Source organism: Callithrix jacchus, chromosome 14 (assembly GCF_049354715.1).
Source record: "Callithrix jacchus isolate 240 chromosome 14, calJac240_pri, whole genome shotgun sequence".
In the NCBI taxonomy this organism is placed as follows: Eukaryota; Metazoa; Chordata; class Mammalia; order Primates; family Cebidae; genus Callithrix; species Callithrix jacchus.
The window spans coordinates 88221148-88240122 of NC_133515.1; the positions used below are offsets into that span (position 1 = coordinate 88221148).

The 18975-nt window shown below is 50.5% G+C and overlaps 1 protein-coding gene and 1 non-coding gene across 2 annotated transcripts; both read right to left on the reverse strand.

Moving 5' to 3' along the window:
• Positions 1-116: 116 nt before the first annotated feature.
• On the reverse strand, positions 117-18201 carry SLC35F6 (solute carrier family 35 member F6). The gene is made up of 6 exons (XM_002757954.7): positions 18058-18201; positions 9274-9346; positions 8405-8576; positions 7944-8156; positions 7130-7240; positions 117-5290 (listed from the first exon to the last, which is right to left on the reverse strand). The coding sequence occupies exons 1-6, from the start codon at positions 18132-18134 to the stop codon at positions 4821-4823; spliced, it is 1116 nt and encodes a 371-aa protein (XP_002758000.1). The 5' UTR covers positions 18135-18201; the 3' UTR covers positions 117-4820.
• Positions 12788-12894, reverse strand: LOC118147498 (U6 spliceosomal RNA). Its single transcript, XR_004733955.1, has one exon. It is a non-coding gene; the product is annotated as a U6 spliceosomal RNA (small nuclear RNA).
• Positions 18202-18975: the final 774 nt, after the last annotated feature.

Consider the following 18975-nt stretch of genomic DNA (forward strand, 5'->3'; position numbering starts at 1 on the left):
GAGATTGGTATTTATCACCAAATAGCATTTTCATTTTACCCTCATTTTTTTTTACCCCATTTTGCAGATAATCCCTCTTCTCATTTTTATACAAACAGGCAAAAGGCATTAAAACATTCAGATAATGCCATAAGGTTTATGTGATAGGAATGTTCCTCATCAGCTGAGGTCCACAGCCCAGATTTTCAGTACAGAAAAGGCAGTTTGAGACACCAGCTGAAGCAGCATGCTTGAGTAATTGTTTACAAATTCCTGCAGAACTAGGAATCACACCCATGTCTCATTGAGTCCCACATGGTGCTGTGGCAATCAGGAGTCACACACCAACTGCCAAGGCCTATGCCTTTGGGTGTCTGTTTCTGGGTGCACTGTTAGCAGAGTCAGTCTCATCCTCACCAGCTGGCACCCTGCGCCTCACATACCCTTAGCGGTTTGCTCTATATCCTCACTGACCTCATAGTTTACTCAGCGTCCCCCGGACAAGCCCCCACACTTGCTAGCATACTGTATATGACCAAGTACAGAATTAATATCTTATCTGCAAAATACTACTTTGGACACATCTCTGTCCACTAAAGTGATCTTTTGTCTTTATCCTCCCCTGACTCCTTTTTGTGAATCAATTTCTCATTTATAAAACAGTTTCCGCTGGGCATGGTGGCTCATGCCTGTAATCTCAGCACTTTGGGAGGCTGAGGCAGGCGGATCATTTGAGGTCAGGAGTTTGAGATCTGTCTGACCAACATGGTGAAACCCCATCTCTATTAAAAATACAAAAAAATTAGCCAGGGGTGGTGGTGCATGCTTATAGTTTCAACTACTTGGAGGCAGAGGCAGGAGAATCACTTGAACCCGGAAGGCAGAGGTTGCGGTGAGCCAAGATCGCGCCACTGCACTCCAGCCTGGGCAACAGAGCAAGACTCTGCCTCAGATAAATAAAAATAAATGTTTCCAAAGTGCCCTGGTAACTCTGGCTTATCATATAGCCCTTATTATACAGCCATGTATATATAACAAAGGCATTATATAGTTCCCATGCTTAAGAATGGGGATATGCTGTGTGCAACTGTTAGACGATTTTGTCATTGTGGTATCGTAAAGTGTGCTTACACAAACCTAGAGGGTATAAGGTACTGCACACCTTGGCTATATGGTATATAGCCTATTGCTCCCAGGCTACACACCTGTGCAGCATGTTCCTGTACTGAATATTGTGGACAACTGTAACACAATGGTATTTGCGCATGTAAACATAATCTAACCTAGAAAAGGTACAGTAAAAAAATAGTGTAAAAAATGGGCTGGGTGTACTGGCTCACCCCTGTAATCCTAACACTTTGGAAGGCCAAGGCAGGAGCATTGTTTGAGCCCAGTGGTTTGAGATCAGTCTGGGCAATGCGGTGAGATCCTATCTCTGCAAAAAAAAAAAAAAAAAAAAAAAAAAAAATAGCTGGGCATGGTGGCGCATTCCCTGTAGTGAAAGCTACTTGGGAGGCTGAGGCGGGAGGATCGCTTGAGCCCAGGAGTTTAAGGCTATAGTGAGATAGGATCATGCCACTGCACTCCAGTGACAGCAACAGAGCAAGACTGTCTCTAAAAATTTTCCTTTTTCAATAATAAATTAACCTTATCTTAATATAACTTTTTAACTTTATAAGCTTAACTTTAAAATGTTTGACTCTTTTGTAATAACACTTAGCTTAGACACATTGTACAGCTATACAAAAACAATTTTTCTTTTTATCTTTATTCTTAAGCTTTTTTTTTGAGATATTCATTCTCACCCAGGCTGGGGTGCAGTGCCATGACCTCAGCTCACTGCACACCTCCCGAGAAGCTGAGATCACAGGATTGTGCTATCACGCTTGGCTTATTTTTGTCTGTTTAGCAGAGATGGGGTTTGGCCATGTCAGCCAGGCTGGTCTTGAACTCCTGACCTCAGGTGACCCACCTGCATCAGCCTCCCAAAGTGCTGGGATTACAAGTGTGAGCCACTGCACCCAGCCTCTGGCTGCACTATCTGTGGCAGAATGGGACAGGTAAGACTGAGAACCAGGACATCTGGCTTTTGCCTGTAACTGGCGGTGTGACCCTGGGGAAGTTCTTTCCCCTTTTTGGGTTTTAGTTTCTTCATCTGAACAATAAATGGAAGACTAGGCAACTGGTATGCTTTTCATACATTAGAGAGTTTTTCCATACCAACATTCTAGAAGCTAGCTCCAGATACCCTCTTGTCCCCTTCTCTTTCATGAAAAAAGTCCAATACTGTTGACATAGTTTGGATGTGTGTCCCTACCCAAATCTCGTATTGGAATGTAATCCCCAATCTCAGAGGTGGGGCCTGGTGGGAGGTGACTGGATCATGGGGGCGCATTTCTCATAAATGGTATAACATCATCCCACTTGGTACTGTCCTCTTGAGAGTGAGTTCTTGTGAGATCTGGTTGTTTAAAAAGTGTGTAGCACCTCCTGCAGAACTGTGAGCCAATGAAACCTTTTTTCTTTATAAAGAATTACCCAGTCTCTGGTATTTCTTTATAGCAATGTGAGAATGGACTAATACCACTGCCAATTTTCCTTTTCTTTTCTTAAAAAATAAAGTCCAAAATAACACTCTAAGATCCCAGGTTTTACACAAGGCAGTTGTAATCTCTCCATCATCCTCACTGTCCACTTCTTTCTTTCTGGGCTAGACACTGTGTCAGAGAAGCTCAGGGGACCCTGGGATTCAAAGCTGGTGGAATGGACCCTCCCTCCCCCCAACAAGCTATAATAACCTGCTGGAATCCCACACAACCTGAGGGCTTCACTTGTCAACAGCTCTGCATTTGGTGTTTTGTTTATGACTGAGTTGCCCAGGAAAATGGCTTGAGGCTGCACTCAACTGTTTCAAGGAGCAGCACTGGAAAGAGGCTGCTCAGTTCCCTGCGGTTCCTGATGCCACCCCTTCTCTTCAGGGTAAGGTTACCTAGAGGACAACAGTACATGAGGCTTCCAGCCCAGCCCTAAGAGATCCATCCCAAAGACTCCACAGAGACCAGCATGAGAAGTGGGGCCACAGGTCGGTGTCAGGCAAACCTAGGTTGGAATACTGGCTCCATGAGGAAGTCACCTAACCTTCTCTGGGGCACAGGTTCTTCATCTGTCCCTACCTCTGAAGGCTGTTCTCAGACAGAATGAAAGTTAAGCTACTTAACACAATGCCCAGGATGCCAGAATTACTCTAAATGGTGGAATCCTGGGGAATCTGTCATTTTGGGGGTTCTCTAGGCAGGCAGTTTGCCAGGGGTGGGGCTGAGATCCAGATGTGCTCTAGGTCCCAGTCTGCTGCAGAATCATGTGGCTGCTGGAACTGAGGCTCCCCCAGGACCTTGTAGGACCTGAGGGTAAAAGATCCATTTGCCAAACAACCTAGAACTTTGGGCCTCAGTTTCCTTGTCTTTAAGTAGCAGGTAGAGTTCATAAAAACAATTAACACAGGCTGCCTGCAATTCCCCTGTAATATCTCCCAGTCAGGGGAGGCCTCAGAGGTGAGAGTGAGGACAGGAAAACAGGGACAAGTGTGATGGCTCTGGCCTGTAATCCCAACACTTTGGGAGGCCAAGATGGGAGGATCACTTGAGGCCAGGAGTTTGAGATCAGCCTGGGCAACACAGTGAGACCCATCTCTGCAAAAAAAAAAAATAAAACAATAAACGAGGCATGGTGGTACATATTTGTTAGTCTTAACTACTTGGGAGGCTGGGGCAGGAGGACTGATTGAGCCCAGGAGTTTTAGGCTGCAGTAAGCTGTGCATGGGTGACAGAACAAGACTCTTAAAAACAAAAAACAAAAAAAACTTAGCACAGGAGGGAGGGGCTGTGGGTAGAGGGGTATTTCCAGTGGATGGGCTATTACTGTTTTCTCAGGTTGGTCAAGATCACAGGCCCATGGAATGCTGGGGCCAGAAAGCACTAAGGCCACAGCATCAACATCTACTTCCCAGAGCATAACATCAAGGCCCAGAGCAATTAGGTAATGTGCGTGAGTTTGAGGGAGAGTCTGGGTTAAAACCCAGATATCCAGACAGGTTTAGGGAGGATTTTAGAAGTTTTAGAAAACATAATGCTTAGTTCTGGCCGGGCATGGTGGCTCACACCTGTAATCCCAGCACTTTGGGAGGCTGAGGCAGGCAGATCATCTGAGGTCAAGAGTTCGAGACCAGCCTGGCCAACATGGTGACACCCCATCTGTACTAAAAATACAAAAATTAGCTAGGTGTAGTGGTGTCTGTAATCCCAGCTACTTGGGAGGCTGAGGCAGGAGAATCACTTGAACCCAGGAAGCAGAGGTTCTAGTGAGGCAAGATTGTACCACTGCACTCCAGCCTGAGTGACAGAGTAAAACACTGTCTCTCAAAAAAAAAAAAAAAAAAAAGAAAGAAAAAAGAAAACATAATGCTTAGTTCTGGTTTAAATTTGCTCACTGACTTTTCTTCTTTGGAGAATCAAATCTAACTGTGACTCATAAACTAGATAATTATGGTAGTCTAGTTTATGATTCAGACGCTAGGGTTGTAAATTCCTACAATTCAACTTCGTAATTTAGCTCTAGTGCTGTAGGAGGGGGCCCAGAGCTGGGGTCTGTCACTGCACTCAGGCCTTTGGGGGCTGGGTAACACTACCCTGCAGGTGGTGGTGAGAAAAAGAGGATTGGGTGTTGTTCTGTAGGGAGGGGATAGGGCAAGGCCTTGGGGACAGGGCACTGGAGGTCCACCAGCCTGTGTGGCCTTAGTCTCAGGGTGGAGCACCCAGGTGGCAGTAGAAGCCTCTAGGGAAGCTCAGCTGGTATCATTGATGGGAGTCCGGGTGCCACCCAGTAGTCTTTCCTGCTCGCTCTCCTCTGCCGGGGGCCGGCCCCTAGACAGGCGGCCCAGAAGCGGTCGGTGCAACCCATTGTAGAGGGCGGTGCCCATAAGGAGTATGAGGAAGCCAAGGATCTGCAGTGCATGGAAGGCCTCCCAACCCAGTGCCAGGCTCAGTGCCCAGATGACAACAGTGCGCAAGCTGTCCAACACCATTCGGGTGGTGGCGCTCAGTTCCTTGGTGACGCTGATGCCTGCAAAGTTGAAGAAGGCGATGCTGCTGATGTTGCCCAGCAGTGCCATGGCAATGAGCGGCTGCCGGCCCACCTGGCAGAAGGCGTCCAGCGCATCCTCCAGTGTCCCACGAGGGTTCCCGCTGAAGGAGCCGGCGGGGATGTAGTACATGGGCACCAGCAGCAGGGAGAGGATCACGAAGCCAAAGAGGCCTGGGGAGTAGAGGAAACAGTTACACGCTCGCCATCCCCCGAGTACGGCCCACCAGCTCAGCCTCCTCTGATCTTGGTCACTCCTTCCCAGGGGTCCTTAAGCCGGCTCCCTCCTTTCACATCCCTCAGCCTCTCATCAGGAGCTTGTGGCCTATTATATGGGTTCCAGCTGACCCTTCTCCACTTTCACTTAGGATCAAGAGTAAGAAATACATTTTATTTTGTGACCCAGTACATGTGTTCACATGAACACAGGTTCACGGACACACACATACTCATGAAAACATAACTACCCTTATAGTATACAATGCTCTGATATTTTAAAATTCTATTCATCTAAAAACAGAACTACCAGCTGCAACGGACTACATTATTTTCACAAGTTTGTAAAAACACAGCTTTCTAGTTCAGTGTGTTACTGGTCTCTGACAAGGAGCTTGCGCCAGAAGGTAAGTCTATGCATTGCTTCATTCATTAAGGTCTGGCTTGAAAATAGAAATGAGTGGAAATAGACAGCATGCTCGGTGACATAGCTGATTCACATTCTGCCTAAGCTCCTCAGCTCACTGGGGGCCAGACAAGAGCTGCTCCCCAACAGGTACTAGCCCCCAGGCCATTCTTTGAAAGCACAGCTCTGTCTTGCTAATCTCATCATTTTGATAGTTACTTCCCTGCTCAAAAACTTTCAGTGATTCCTCCCTGCCTGTCATTTAAAGTCTAAATCTACTTGCCTGATGGTAAGGTTCTCTAATGACATGACCTGACCCTACTTAATTCCTCATTATTTCCCCAACATTAAACCTATATTGCAGTCAAATTATTATTATTATTTTTTGGGACAGAGTCTTGCTCTGTTGTGTAGGCTGGAGTGCAGTGGCACGATCTCAGCTCACTGCAGCCTCCACTCCCCTGGGTTTAAGAGATTCTCCTGTCTCAGCCTCCTGAGTAGCTGGGACTACAGGCAACCACCACTATGCCTAACTAATTTTTTATTTTTAGTAAAGATGGGGTTTTGCCATGTTGGCCAGGCTGGTTTCAAATTCCTTACCTCAAGTGATCCACCTCCCTCCACCTCTCAAAGTGCTGGGATTACAGGCATAAGTTACCATTCCCAGCTGCACTGAAATTATTCCTTACTGATTTTCAAATTCATGTCTAGCCCCCCGTGCCTTTGCTCTGTTTGGACTTCCCTGTTCCTACTACTGCCTGTTGAAATGTGCAGCTCGCACTTTGGGAGGCCGAGGCGGGTGGATCACAAGATCAAGAGATCGAGACCATCCTGGTCAACATGGTGAAACCCCGTCTCTACTAAAAATACAAAAAATTAGCTGGGCATGGTGGCATGTGCCTGTAATCCCAGCTACTTGGGAGGCTGAGGCAGGAGAATTGCCTGAACCCAGGAGGCGGAGGTTGTGGTGAGCCGAGATCACGCCATTGCACTCCAGCCTGGGTAACAAGAGCAAAACTCTGTCTCAAAAAAAAAAAGAAATGTGCAGCTCGAATGCCACCCTGCCTGTCCTGAGAGACTCAGACAGCCATGATCAATGAGACATCAGTTGAGCACAAGTGGTCCAAGCTTAAATTCACTGACTGCCCTTTCTTCCTGCTGGTCACCTCCTCTGAAGGGCTTGCATTTCATTCATCTCTGTCCTTGGTCTCCTCTAGCTCCTGGCACAGCAGGGGTCAGAATATTTGTCAGAATACATCTGGAAGACAAGTTGGGGGCAGGAAGTTCACCACCCCCTCCGCCGCCCAGTGAACCCTGGAACCTTGTCCTATGCTCTGCTCCCCATGTTCTCTTCCACCCAGCTCCTTCCAGGTCCCTGTTTCCATACACACCCTCAGTGCCAACTGCTCGCAGTGGGTGCACGTTGTGTTTGTAGACGAACTTCTCCTCTAGCACCATCTGGATGGCGACGATGATCTGGGCCATGATGATCAACAGGTCCCCTGTAGGGAAGGAGGGACCCAGATGAGACCAGGGCTGCACTGGGGCTGGGGGCCAGGAAAGCATGGCCACAGGGACACAACATGCCAGCCCCTGATCTCTGCAGGACCCCCTATAGTTCACAGGCAGAGCCAACACTGCCTGTCCCTGATCCCCTGGTCCCTGAGGGGCAGGCCAACAGTGCTGGGCTGAGGCCCCAAAGGCCTGCCTGTGTCTGAGAGCTGCCCCACAGGGTGAGATGCAGGTCTTTCAAGAAGCAGCAGGCTTTAAGACATTTCTTGGTTGATCCTGACCCTGAGTGACCCAGGACGGTCACTTCATTGTAAAATGGGCTGTGATGCATCCCTTCAGGGCCTGTGGGGGTCACTGTGATGATGAACACACAGTGCTCAGCACTAGGCTGGGCACTTGGTAAGTGCTCAATAAGCACCCATTCCTTTCCACAACGAAATCCAGTAGTTTGCATGTCTGCCTCTGTATCAAAGGACAAGCCAGCCTCTCACCCTCCCTGACCTGCCACTCTTCCTTGGTGCAGCCCACATCCCTCTGCAGTCTTCCCTACATTCTATCCATCACCTCCAGGGCTACCCCCCTCACCCAGGGCTTGGCATATTGCATATGGCAGAGCCTGTATGAGTCTGTGCTGGGCTCCCAAGGAGGACTGGGCAGGATAGGGCAGCCCCATGTCCCTGCCCCTGGCCGCACCTGTGATCACTTCGCTGAGCTTGTGCTGACTGTCATGCTTGCTCAGGAGGTCAGCCAGGCCCACGACCACCAGCCCTGCGATGGTGGTGAGGATGCCCAGCCACTGGCTCAGCAGCAGCCTCCGGCCCAGGAAGGCCACCGAGAATAGGCCAGTGAATATGATCACTGCACCCCGAAGCATCTGGAAGCTGGAGGCACTGGTCATGTTCAGAGCTAGGAGAGGAGAAACGAATGACAGTTAGCTTCTGAAGGCAAAGGCTATCTGTCACTAAGGAGTTTTCGGGGATGGAGGCATGCCGAGCTACTACTAAGTGCTCGATCAGTCCTGCCTGTGATCCTGTGCATGTGAAGTCTGGGCGAATGGTGGGATGAAGTGGAGGCGGGTGAGATGGGGCTGTTTCATCAGTAGCCCCTTCAGCCACAGCCTCCAGAGCCCTTCTCAGCCTGGCCTGGTTACTCACCCACATACATGATGCTGGTCCCTGTCATGTCACAGAGTGCTGGAGGCAGGAAAAGAAGGGGGTTGAAGGGCTGCTGGGGGTCCACGCTGGAGTCTGATTGCCCTGCAGCTCTGCACCGGAGGAGGTAGAAGGCAGCCAGGCAGGAGAATTCCCCCAGGAACATGCCCACTGCCTGCAGGGATGAAAATCCGAGGACTTCAGAGCTGGAAGGGACCTTGGGGATCATCTTTGACTATTTTTTTTAATGCAAACTTTTGTCAAGCAAGAGCTTACCCATAACTCCAACATGTATAATAGACAAATGCAGAGCTGCCGTGGAGGCCAGAGACTGCCTCCCAGGTCCACCCCAAAGACCCCATACATCCTGACGAACCCTAAGGCTGTGCAGAACCCTTTCTGAAAACAACCTGTCTAGGCCAAATTGCAGGTGGAGAAATGCAACAGAGGCTCAAAGACTTATGTAAGGCCACCAAGCAAGTTGCTGGTAGAGCCGGAGCTGACATTTGAGTCTCCTGATTCTCAGTTCAACAAATAGTGTCTTCCATTTATGGTGTCTGCCCTGTTCCAATTGCGGTCTGGGCTCTCAGGGGATAGAGAGCTGACTTTAGTCACTAGGGCTGATGTTTTCCACGTATCCTGACTTGGATGTGGTGAGGACATGACCACTTGCCAGGACTTTCACAGAGGATGGTGTTCTTTGCCCTCTTCTAAACCTTGGATTCTGCTTTGGGAAGGGAGAGAGAAAAGCAGATGGCTCTTTTGGGAGCAGGAGAAGGCTCTACTTCTAGATCAGGAAACAGCCTGGCCATGGTGGGGGTGCCTGGTCTAAGCCCCGGGAAATAGGAGGTAGGAGGGACAGGGCTAGATACCTGGAGGAAGGGATGCTGGAAGCTGTGCTCTTTGCTCCCTCCGCAGCCCTCGGCCATGAAGTTGTCTGCCCATCTGTAGGAGAGACAAGGAGGGTCAGACCCTGGCGGCATTCTGCCCTGGTGCTAGTGAAGAGGCTCACACCTCCTAATTGGGTGACTCGGCCCCAGAGTGGGACTACCTCTCAAAGGGGCCAGTCTCCACATCAAGGAGTTTTAACTTGGCATTTCCTCCAGTTACTGTGTCTGTGCCTCTGTAATGCACAGAAATCATAGATACCCTCATGTCATTATAGTCACTGTATACATTGTGAGGTACCATTTACACTCATCGCTCATGAAAATTACAGTAGTCAGACCCACTTATAACTTAATGTAGTAGAAAGCATATCTATATACCTGGGCGTAGTGGCTTATGCCTGTAATCCCAGCACTTTGGGAGGCTGAGGTGGGTGAATCACTTGAGGTCAGGAGTTTGAGACCAGCTTGGCCAACATGGTGAAACCCTATCTCTATTAAAAACACAAAAATTAGCCAGGCGTGAGGCGGAGGCTGCAGTGAGCCAAGATTATACCACTGCACTCCAGCCTGGGTGACAGAGCAAGACCTTATCTTAAAAAGAAAAAAGCGTATCTATATCACTATAAAACAAATATGCTTTTTTAAGTATTATATAACTGTATTTCCATTTAATTACTTCTTTTGTAATCCTTGGTCTTTTTATTTACACGTTTTAAAACATTACTGTAAGAAGAGGTCCATAGGCTATGCCAGACTGTCAAAGGGTCCCACGGCATGAAAAATATCAAGAAGTTCTGGTCTACAGGATTATCTGGGCCCTGGGAAATGACCACCTAATACAGCCACCTGCTTACCTTCAAAGCACCTGAATAGTTTGGAAGATCTTTCTAATGCTGACTTTCAAGCAGGTGGCAGACATCATACTCATGATGCTACCTCCCAGTCAGCACCTGGCAGATGGTAATAACTGATTATGACATACTTCCCCAATAAGCCCAGAATCCTCTGTGGCATAGAGCTTTGGGCAGCTTAACCACCAATCACTCTCAACTGTCTGCCATCTGTCCATGAACATTCCTTCTCTTGAATTTCATCTTTGCTGGGCTTGGTTAGTTCTGTGGAGTCTGGTCTAATCCTTCATTTGAAAGCCCTTAGGTACCTGGGGGCTTTTTGACCTTCTTCTGAATCTTCTCATCTTCTGGCTAAACAGCTCCAGCCTCCCCTAACCTTTCACCCCTGGCCACTGACTTCTGAAAAGTATGCTAGTGGACCCAGGCCCAGAGCCAACAGCATGTGATCTGGCCCAGACGGAGGCTGGCAAGGCATGGCCCCTCCCTCATGTTGACACCCTGGGTTCACTGACACAGCTCCAAATGCATCAGTCACATCACGTGCTGACTCAAGTCAACACAGACCCAGAGCCGTTTCCTGTGGGCTGCCAACCTGCTCTCACTGCAGCATGCCATATGTAGGCAGTGGATGTCTCTAAAGTGCAAGACTCAGGACTTCTTTTTATTAAATGTCTTTCCTTGAAATGTCTTTCTAGGGCAGTCACATTGCAGTGCACAGCCTTGCACTGCCACTGGCTCATCTCTGCAGCGAGCCTCAGTTCCCAAAGGGTGGGGGAGTCCTTTGGTTCCTGCACCTCCCCCGCAGTGCCCAGAGCATGCACCACTGGTTGTGCTGCAGTCTAGGTTTGACAAAGACCCTGTCCAGCTTTGGCTTCTCTATGCCTGAGTTGGGGGAAGAAAACAGGGCTATGGCAAATCTATTCCACAGTGAGAGGCCCCACCTGCTCCTGGAGATGTGGAGAAAGTGGGGTAGTTAAGAGTGCTTGTCGTTTTTGGGAATAGCAGGATCAAAGGAGAGTTGAAGGGAGAAGTTTGGACAGAACTGGGTGGAAGGCAGAGAGAAACCTGGAGCCTGGCATGGCTTGGGGACCAGGCGATAACCAGTCCCAGTCTCAATGGGGAAAAGAAAGCCCTGCTATGGAACAGGGAGTCTGGGAGAAAGGGAAGGCTCCACCCCAGGTCAGGAAAACACCTGACCTCATGGGCTGCAGTCTCATTCCTTTCTCTCTTTTTTTTTTTTTTAGAGATAGGGTCTTGCTATGCTGGCCAGGCTGGTCTTGAACTCCTGGGCTCCAGCAATCCTCCCACCTCAGCCTCCTGAGTTGCTGAGATTATAGGCATGAGCCACTGCACCCATGGTACCTAATTTCTGCCTGACTTGCTGCTGGCTCTTGGGTCCCTGGCCAGGACAGGACATGGAACGTGGGTAAGGGCCACAGACCAACTGTATGGCTCAATCCAGCAAGGTTGCTCTTGAATCCAGTTTTGCTTTTGCAGAAAGAGCTCCCTGCGAAGGCCTGCCTGAGGCAACTGAGTGAAACACAGGCAAAGCAAGGAAGAGAGAAGAGGTCAAGCCTTACCAAGGGCACAGAGCCAACTGCCCAGAGCAAGTGAAGTCAGAGAGATGGGAATCCCCAGGCCATGAGCCAAGGCTCCTCTAGGAGGGACAAGGGAGCTAGTGCCAAGTCCATGAAGGTTGACCAGAAGCCTCAGGCAAGGATCATTATTATTATTATTATTATTATTATTTTTTCTGCAGGGGGCAGGTCTGGAAGCTGCTTCCTCATTCTGGTACCACACCCAGATCACAGACTGGTAGGCTTAAAAAGTCCTCCCCGATCTGGCAGTGGGGTCACCACCCAGAATTCATGCTGTGCTAATGCCCGAGTCACTTATAGTAATGACAACTCACACACACAGCACATTCTGGTTCCCCATTCAGTCATCTGAGAGAGCTCAGCACCCAGCTGCTGCCACATCTCTCAATCCCTTGCTCCTGGCACATTACTCTACAGAAGCTCAACACTTTTTGTTGAATGAATGAGACTTCCCAGATCCCTCCCAGTAAACAGGCCAGGTACTGCAGTGTAGAGGCCATGTTTCCATGAATCCTACTTCCCACCTGAGTCTGAGGTCCCTCTGCTGATAGAACAAGCTGGTCCATAGGGGGAACCCCTTGGGGTCTGTCCTTCCCCAAGGTTGGGGTGCTTCTTGGGGAGCTGGCTGTAGGGCTGGTGCTGTGCTCCCCACCTCCCATAAGGCTTGTCTTCGCTTTCTCCATGAGTAGGTCTGCCTAGACAGGCCTGGCTGGCAGCGCTCCCAGCTAGGGAAATGGAATCTCTTTGTATCTGACGGCCTGGGCTAGGCTGACAGTCCAAGGGATTGGGTGTCGGCAGTATGGGCTGCCCTGCCCAGCCTGAGACGCTCAGGCCTGCAGGTACCTTGGGGCAGAAAGCCAGGCTTCTCATCCTGAATTGGAGACGGGCTTTGGCTCATTGTGCAGAATCAGAAGGACCCCAGCCTCACAGGCTAGAGCCAAAATCCGGCCCCAGTTTACCTGGGGATGACAGCAATGACCCCTAAGGTGGGAAGCACTTTGCTGTCAGTGCTTTGCAAAGTTTGATTTTTTTTTTTTTTAATTTTTAAAAAATATGGAACGCTTCACGAATTTGCGTGTCATCCTTTCACAGGGGCCATGCCAATCTTCTCTGTATCATTCCAATTTTAGTATATGTGCTGCTGAGGCAAGCACCAATGTTTGATTTTTGTTTTTGTTCTTGTTTGTTTCTGAAACGGAGCCTCGCTCTGTCACTGAGGCTGGAGTGTAGCAGTGCAATTTCAGCTCGCTCCAACCTCTACCTTCCAGGTTCAAGTGATTCTCCTGCCTTAGCCTCCTAAGTAGCTGGGATTACGGGCACCCACCACCACGCTCAGCTAATTTTTATATTTTTTGTAGAGATGGAGTTTCACTATGTTGGTCAGGCTGGTCTTGAACTCCTGACCACCCACACTGGTCTCCCAAAGTGCTGGGATTACAGACATGAGGCACTTCCTGCAGCCAACATCTTTTTTTAATTTTTTTTTGAGACAGGGTATTAACTCTGTTGCCCAGGCTAGAGTGCAGTGGCATGATCACAGCTCACCACAGCCTCAGCCTCCCAAGGCTCAGGTGATCCTCCCACCTCAGACTCTTGAGAGCTGGGACTATAGGCATGGGCCACCATGCCTGGCTAATTTTTGTATGGCCTCGTTATGTTGCCCAGGCTGGTCTCAAACTCCTGGCCTCAAGAGATCTACCTGCTTCAGCCTCCTAAAGTGCTGGGATTACAGGTGTGAGCCACCGCACCTGGCCCCTGGTTCCTTAAATGCATAATTCATAGGGCACTTTATGGGGGCTGTCCCGTTAAGTCTTATAACAAGGATCTTCATTTTAGATGAGAACTCTGAGGCTTGAGGCAGTTCCAGGGTCCAAACCTTGCTTGAATTTAAACTCGGAAAAGGCAGAATACAGAGAAAACCCAGAGTTTTGAATCCCACAGGCTGGACGAGTTATAGGAATAATCATACCAACTCTGACAAACTGTCAGAAGTAACACACGATACAAGGATATATACATGACCCGGCACATGGCAGGTATTCAGCAAACTCATTTTCTGCCCCCTCCCCTTTCCCTTCACTGAGCAGAAGCCATCTCCCCCCTGTAGCGCTCAGCATGGCCCCAGCTGCGCTTCAGCCTGAAAGCTTCTGGAAAAACATCTGGAACCTGTCCTGTTGGCTGAGGCAGAGGTGGCTAGAGGGGCCTCAGGCTATTGTCCCTGCAGTTCACAGAGCCACAATGCTGAAATAGAAGAAACTCAGCCATCAGCTCAATGAAACTCCTTATTTAACAGACAGGAATCCAGTGCCAGAGAGGGCTCAAGGGGCCCACAGCTCCTCAGGTGTCCAGACAGGGCCAGTACCCAGAAGCTCAGCATGCAGTCATGCGCCCCCTCCCTGATGCTCTGAAGCTCTCCTCTGAGTTCCCTCCCCTGGCTGGTGGGAGAAGAGGCGTAGCCCGGCAGATGAGCCTGTCTTCTCTGCAAACACTGCATTCTGGGGAAATGGCCTCCAGAGCAGGAGGCCCATGGGGACCTAGAGTTCCCTGCGCCTTGGCAGGTGGGCAGACAGGCTGGGGAGTGGGCTCCCTGCGCTGGGTGGTGAGTCACTCCCTAGCATGGCCAGGCCCAAACTCAAAGCTCAGCATTCTGGGAAGTGTGCAAGTCCATGTGAGCGGGGGTGGCGAACACAGACTGAGGAAGTGGTGATGGGGCTGGCTCGGGCAGATTAGCTGTGGCCATTCCCACAGAATCTCTGCCACTTCCTCTTGTGTCCCTAGCTTCTCAAGCCCAGTGAGTCCCCTTCTTTCTCCTGCCGGGGACCTACAGAAGGGCCAAAGCTTCTCTACCCTCTGGGGTGCCAAAGCAGGTAGCCCTGGCTTCTGAGGTGACAATGGTGAGCCCTCTCATCTCTATGGACTAGAAAACCTTCCTCATGCTGGGCATGGTGGCACATGCCTGTAATCCCAACACTTTGGGAGGCCAAGGTAGGTGAAGTGCTTGAGCCCACCAGCCTGGGAAACATGGCAAGACATTGTCTATACAAAAAATACAGAAATTAAATGCGCATGGTGGTGGGTGTCTGTGGTCTGATCTACTTGGGAAGCTGAGGTGGGAGGATGGCTCAAGGCTGCAGTGAGCCAAGATCATACCACTGTACTCCAGCCTGGGCAACAGAGAGAAACCCTGTCTCAAAAAAAAAAAAAGAAAAAAGAAAGAATCCCAGCACTTTGGGAGGCTAAGGCAGGCAGATCACCTGAGGTCGGGAGTTCCAGACCAGCCTGATCAACATGGAGAAACCCTGTCTCTACTAAAAATACAAAATTAGCTGGGCATGGTGGTACATGCCTGTAATCCCAGCTATTCAGGAGGCTGAGGCAGGAGAATTGCTTGAACACAGGAGGTGGAGGTTGTGGTGAGCTGAGATTGCGCCATTGCACTCCAGCTGGGAACAAGAGTGAAACTCTGCCCCCCCCCCCAAAAAAAAAAAAAAAGGAGAGAAAAGAAAACCTTTCTTAGTAGATCTTCAGTGTCTGGTAAGAAGGTAGAGCAGGGATCATCAAGTCCATTTTACAGATGAGGAAACTGAGGCTCAGAAAGGTCCAGTGCCTCACCTACTCTCCAGCTCCCAAGCCTCATGCACTTTCCACTCTACTACACACTGTCCTCCTGATTTAACGCTTCGTCAAGCTGGCCCAACAATCCCATGCCAGTTCATGGAACCCAAGGGTGGTGGAGGCAGCCACCAAGGACAAACTTTGGAGCTAGCACAGAAACAACACAGAAGAAGAGTGAACACCTCTTCTTTAGTAGAGGCCTAGTGGTTTCCAGGCTTCCTCCCACTTTCCTGGCAAGGTTCCTGGTCTGGGCATGAAGGGAAGTCAGGCTGATATCCCTGGCTGGGTGGAAGGGTCCTACAGCTTGCAGAACTTAGGAGGGGAGCTGAGCCTTGCTTAGTGGGCATCTACTTGACTCTGGTTCTTTTTATTTATTTATTTATTTATTTATTTATTTATTTATTTATTTATTATTTTTTGTAAAGAACAAGGTCTCCCTATGTCGACTAGGCTGATCTTGAACCTCTGGGCTCAAGTGATCTTCATGCCTCGGCCTCCCAAAGTGCTGGGATTACAGGCTTGAGCCACAGTGCCCAGCTGACTCCAGCTCTTCAGCTGCAGAACGTCCTGGATTCAGGAGACTTGGGCTCTGATACGAGCACCTGCAGATGGGCACTGGCTCAGGCAGATAGAAATGGCTTGGCCTAAGGGAGATGATGGACAGAAGGCGCTGGTGAGGTTTTGAGGAAAACAGCCAGGGAAAGAAGAAGCTACTTCTCAGGGAGGGGTCCCCTGCCAGGACCCAGGGATGGGGCCACAGGCCCAACATGGCTGGTTGCAGTCTCCCAAAGCCTGCTGAGCGGGCAGAGAGGAAAGCTGACCTGCGGCCCCAGCACAGCAGGCAGCATGTGCTCACATGTGCTTCCTCATCCCCTGCCTTTTGTCTTCCCAAGAACCTGGGAAGGGAAACATCATGCTCTTGTCACAGCCCAAGAAACTGCCAGAGGCAACCACAGGCTGTCAGTGTCAACCTTGAGTGGCTCGGGCTCCAGCAGGAGGACAAGCAGGGTGGTGACAGCAGGGTCTCTTGGCTGGCTGAGAGATTTGCTGCCCAGTCCTGGAGGGAAGACACATAAAGGCTAGGAGGGCAGATGCCACTTACAGGTTTACAACTTCCACAAGCACAGGCTTGTCTCTTCTGGCCTCAGGAGCTGTGAGAGGAAACCCCCAGGAAGGAGGAACTTTGGGATATCACAGCCATAAAAGAGGCCCCCATTCAGATACCAACCAGTTGAGTCACAGAAAGAAACTTCTCCTGGGGCCTCTTCTATAAATTGTGGGGATTAGGCTGGATGGTTTCTATACTTTTAACAACTCTAAATGCCCCAAGAATGTCTGGAGAATATGCTAGGTATAGATGCCTAAAAAATGAGTAAGAAATGGCTATTTCTCCTTAAAAGGCTCATAGTTTCTCAAAGTATGAAGCCAGATAGAACCTGGAACACCACCTTCAGAGTGGAAAAGCTCCTGATGAGGGCTCCTGATGAGAGCTCTTCCACACCACACCAACCCCACCTCGCTCTGGAGCCTGACAGGGCCCAGGTGGACATGAGGTCTGACTTGGAGAGGGTCACTGTCCACTGATCTCCACGTAACTTGCTATCATTTCAGACAAAGGCCACTGGGCACTACAGCCCTTATGGTGAAAAGAAGGGGCAGGAAGGCCCTGCCCTGAGATGGAGACAGAGAGAGGCAAAGAGCTGCCATCCTGCCCACAACAGAGGCTATGCCCTGTCCCTTAGCCTCATGACTGGCCTGGGTCCTCAGTCCCTTATCTCCTGGCAACTTTCTCCCCATCTCACCCTCTACATCAGAACCGGACGGCCCACTTGCCATCTCTGTCTGAGTTAATGGCAATTCTCTTCTCCCAGGCGGAAACCCTGGAGTGATCCTTGTTTCTTGCTCATGTGGGTCAGGCCTGTGACCATTTGGCACCTGGACTCTCCCTTCCTTTCCCTTCTCACTGCCACCTCCTAGCTCTGCTCATCTGCTATGCAGCAGCCTTGGAGTGGTCTCACCTGCACCAAACGACTCTTCATGTGGACCATGGAGTGAATCAACAATGACTTTCAACATGTCATTCCCCGGCTCAAAAGCACTTCTCTGATTATGGGAGAAAATCTAGCCTGGGCATTTGGTGCCGGTTACAAACGACTTTGATCTGGCCTTTCCATAGACTTTCCTTGCCTTAAAGTCTCAGTCGCATTCCAAAATCCCACCTAAGCTTCAAGGCGCAGCTTTAACCCTTCCACCTTGCGGGGTTCATGGGGCACCTCCCTGTCTGCAGCCTGAGCCGTCCATGCTCACTGGGTCACTCGGCCTGCACAGCCACTACTGCAGCTCGTGGGCACAAGTCCTGGGGCCTCTCCCAGTAGTGGAGGGAGGTGCTCAGGCTCGGACGCCAGCACTGGAAGGGCCGTGGAAAGGAAGCGGTCCAACCCTCCTGTTTAAAGTCGTGGAAACAGGCGCTGAGACTGAAAGTGACAGCAAATCAAAGCCGGGGCTCGGATCCTCCAGCCCCCGGCGCAGCCCGGCTCTGCACTTCCCCGGATCTCGCATCTCTTGGGTGGTCATAAAGCGCGTGAACCGACCGGAGCAAGTGGGCAAGTAGAACCCAGAAAGGCAGGGCCGAGATGGAGGAAGGCGGAGAACGAGGGCCGGGGTCGCCAAGGGCCCACAGGCCCGGCAGGGCCCAGACTCACTTTGCCGATAGTGTGTTGATGGAGCCGGTAACGAGCATGAGCCCGGCCAGGAACAGCTGGTACTTGGTCCAGGCCATGGCGGCGGACGCTGGGCTCGATCCAGTCAGCGGTGCCGGGCCCCGACACCCGGGGGTCGCCAGCACTAGCGCTTCCGGGCCGGGCGTCACGTGACCCCGCCGGTCCCGCCAGCCCGTTCGCCCCGCCCCTGGGGAGCGCGCGGCAGCCGCGGTGCCAGCGCTCTGCTGAGTCGGCCGGAGCGCTTTGGTGGCCACACCGCGGCCGTGGCAAATCATGGCCCAGGTCATCCTATTTTTATTTTCTTCTCTTCCCTGTCCTTTCCTGCTTTTTTTTTTTTTTTTTGTGGGGGGAAGGAGTCTTGCTGTTGCCCAGGTTGCAGTGCAATGGCACGATCTTGGCTCACTACAATCTCTGCCTCGCAGGTTCCAGCGATTCTCCTGCCTCAGCTTCCTGAGTAGCTCGGATTCCGGCGCCCGCCACCACGCTCAGCTAATTTTTTGTATTTTTAGTAGAGACAGGGTTTCACCATGTTGGCCATGTTGATCTCCAACTCCCTACCTCAGGTCATCCGCCCGCCTTGGCCTCCCAAAGTGCTGGTATTACAGGCGTGAGCCACTGCTCCCTGCCTTGATTTCTTATTTTTATCTTTGGGACTTCCTGTTTGTGAAAGGGGTTGATGGGACGGTGCAATCAGGGCGCATCATGGATGTTAGTTTTGTAAATCGTTTCGAGAGGTTGAGCTGGGCTCTGTCAGAGAGAAGCCCCGAACTGGGCCTGCCAGGAGTTCCCTGGGGACCCTGTAGAGAGGTGGTTCCCACGCTGGACGTTTCCACTTCAGGGCTCCTCTCTGACACTGCCCACCTTGGGTACAGTTCATATCTTTCACCAAAGTGGTGAAGG

Coding starts and splice junctions, on each gene's coding strand:
- SLC35F6 (XM_002757954.7), bottom strand. CDS start 18,134: ATGGCCTGGACCAAGTACCAGCTGTTCCTGGCCGGGCTCATGCTCGTT. Junction 8,577..9,273: donor TCCAGCATCCCTTCCTCCAG/GTATCTAGCCCT, acceptor TCATCCCTGCAG/GCAGTGGGCATGTTCCTGGG. Junction 7,241..7,943: donor GCTCAGCGAAGTGATCACAG/GTGCGGCCAGGG, acceptor CCTTCCCTACAG/GGGACCTGTTGATCATCATG.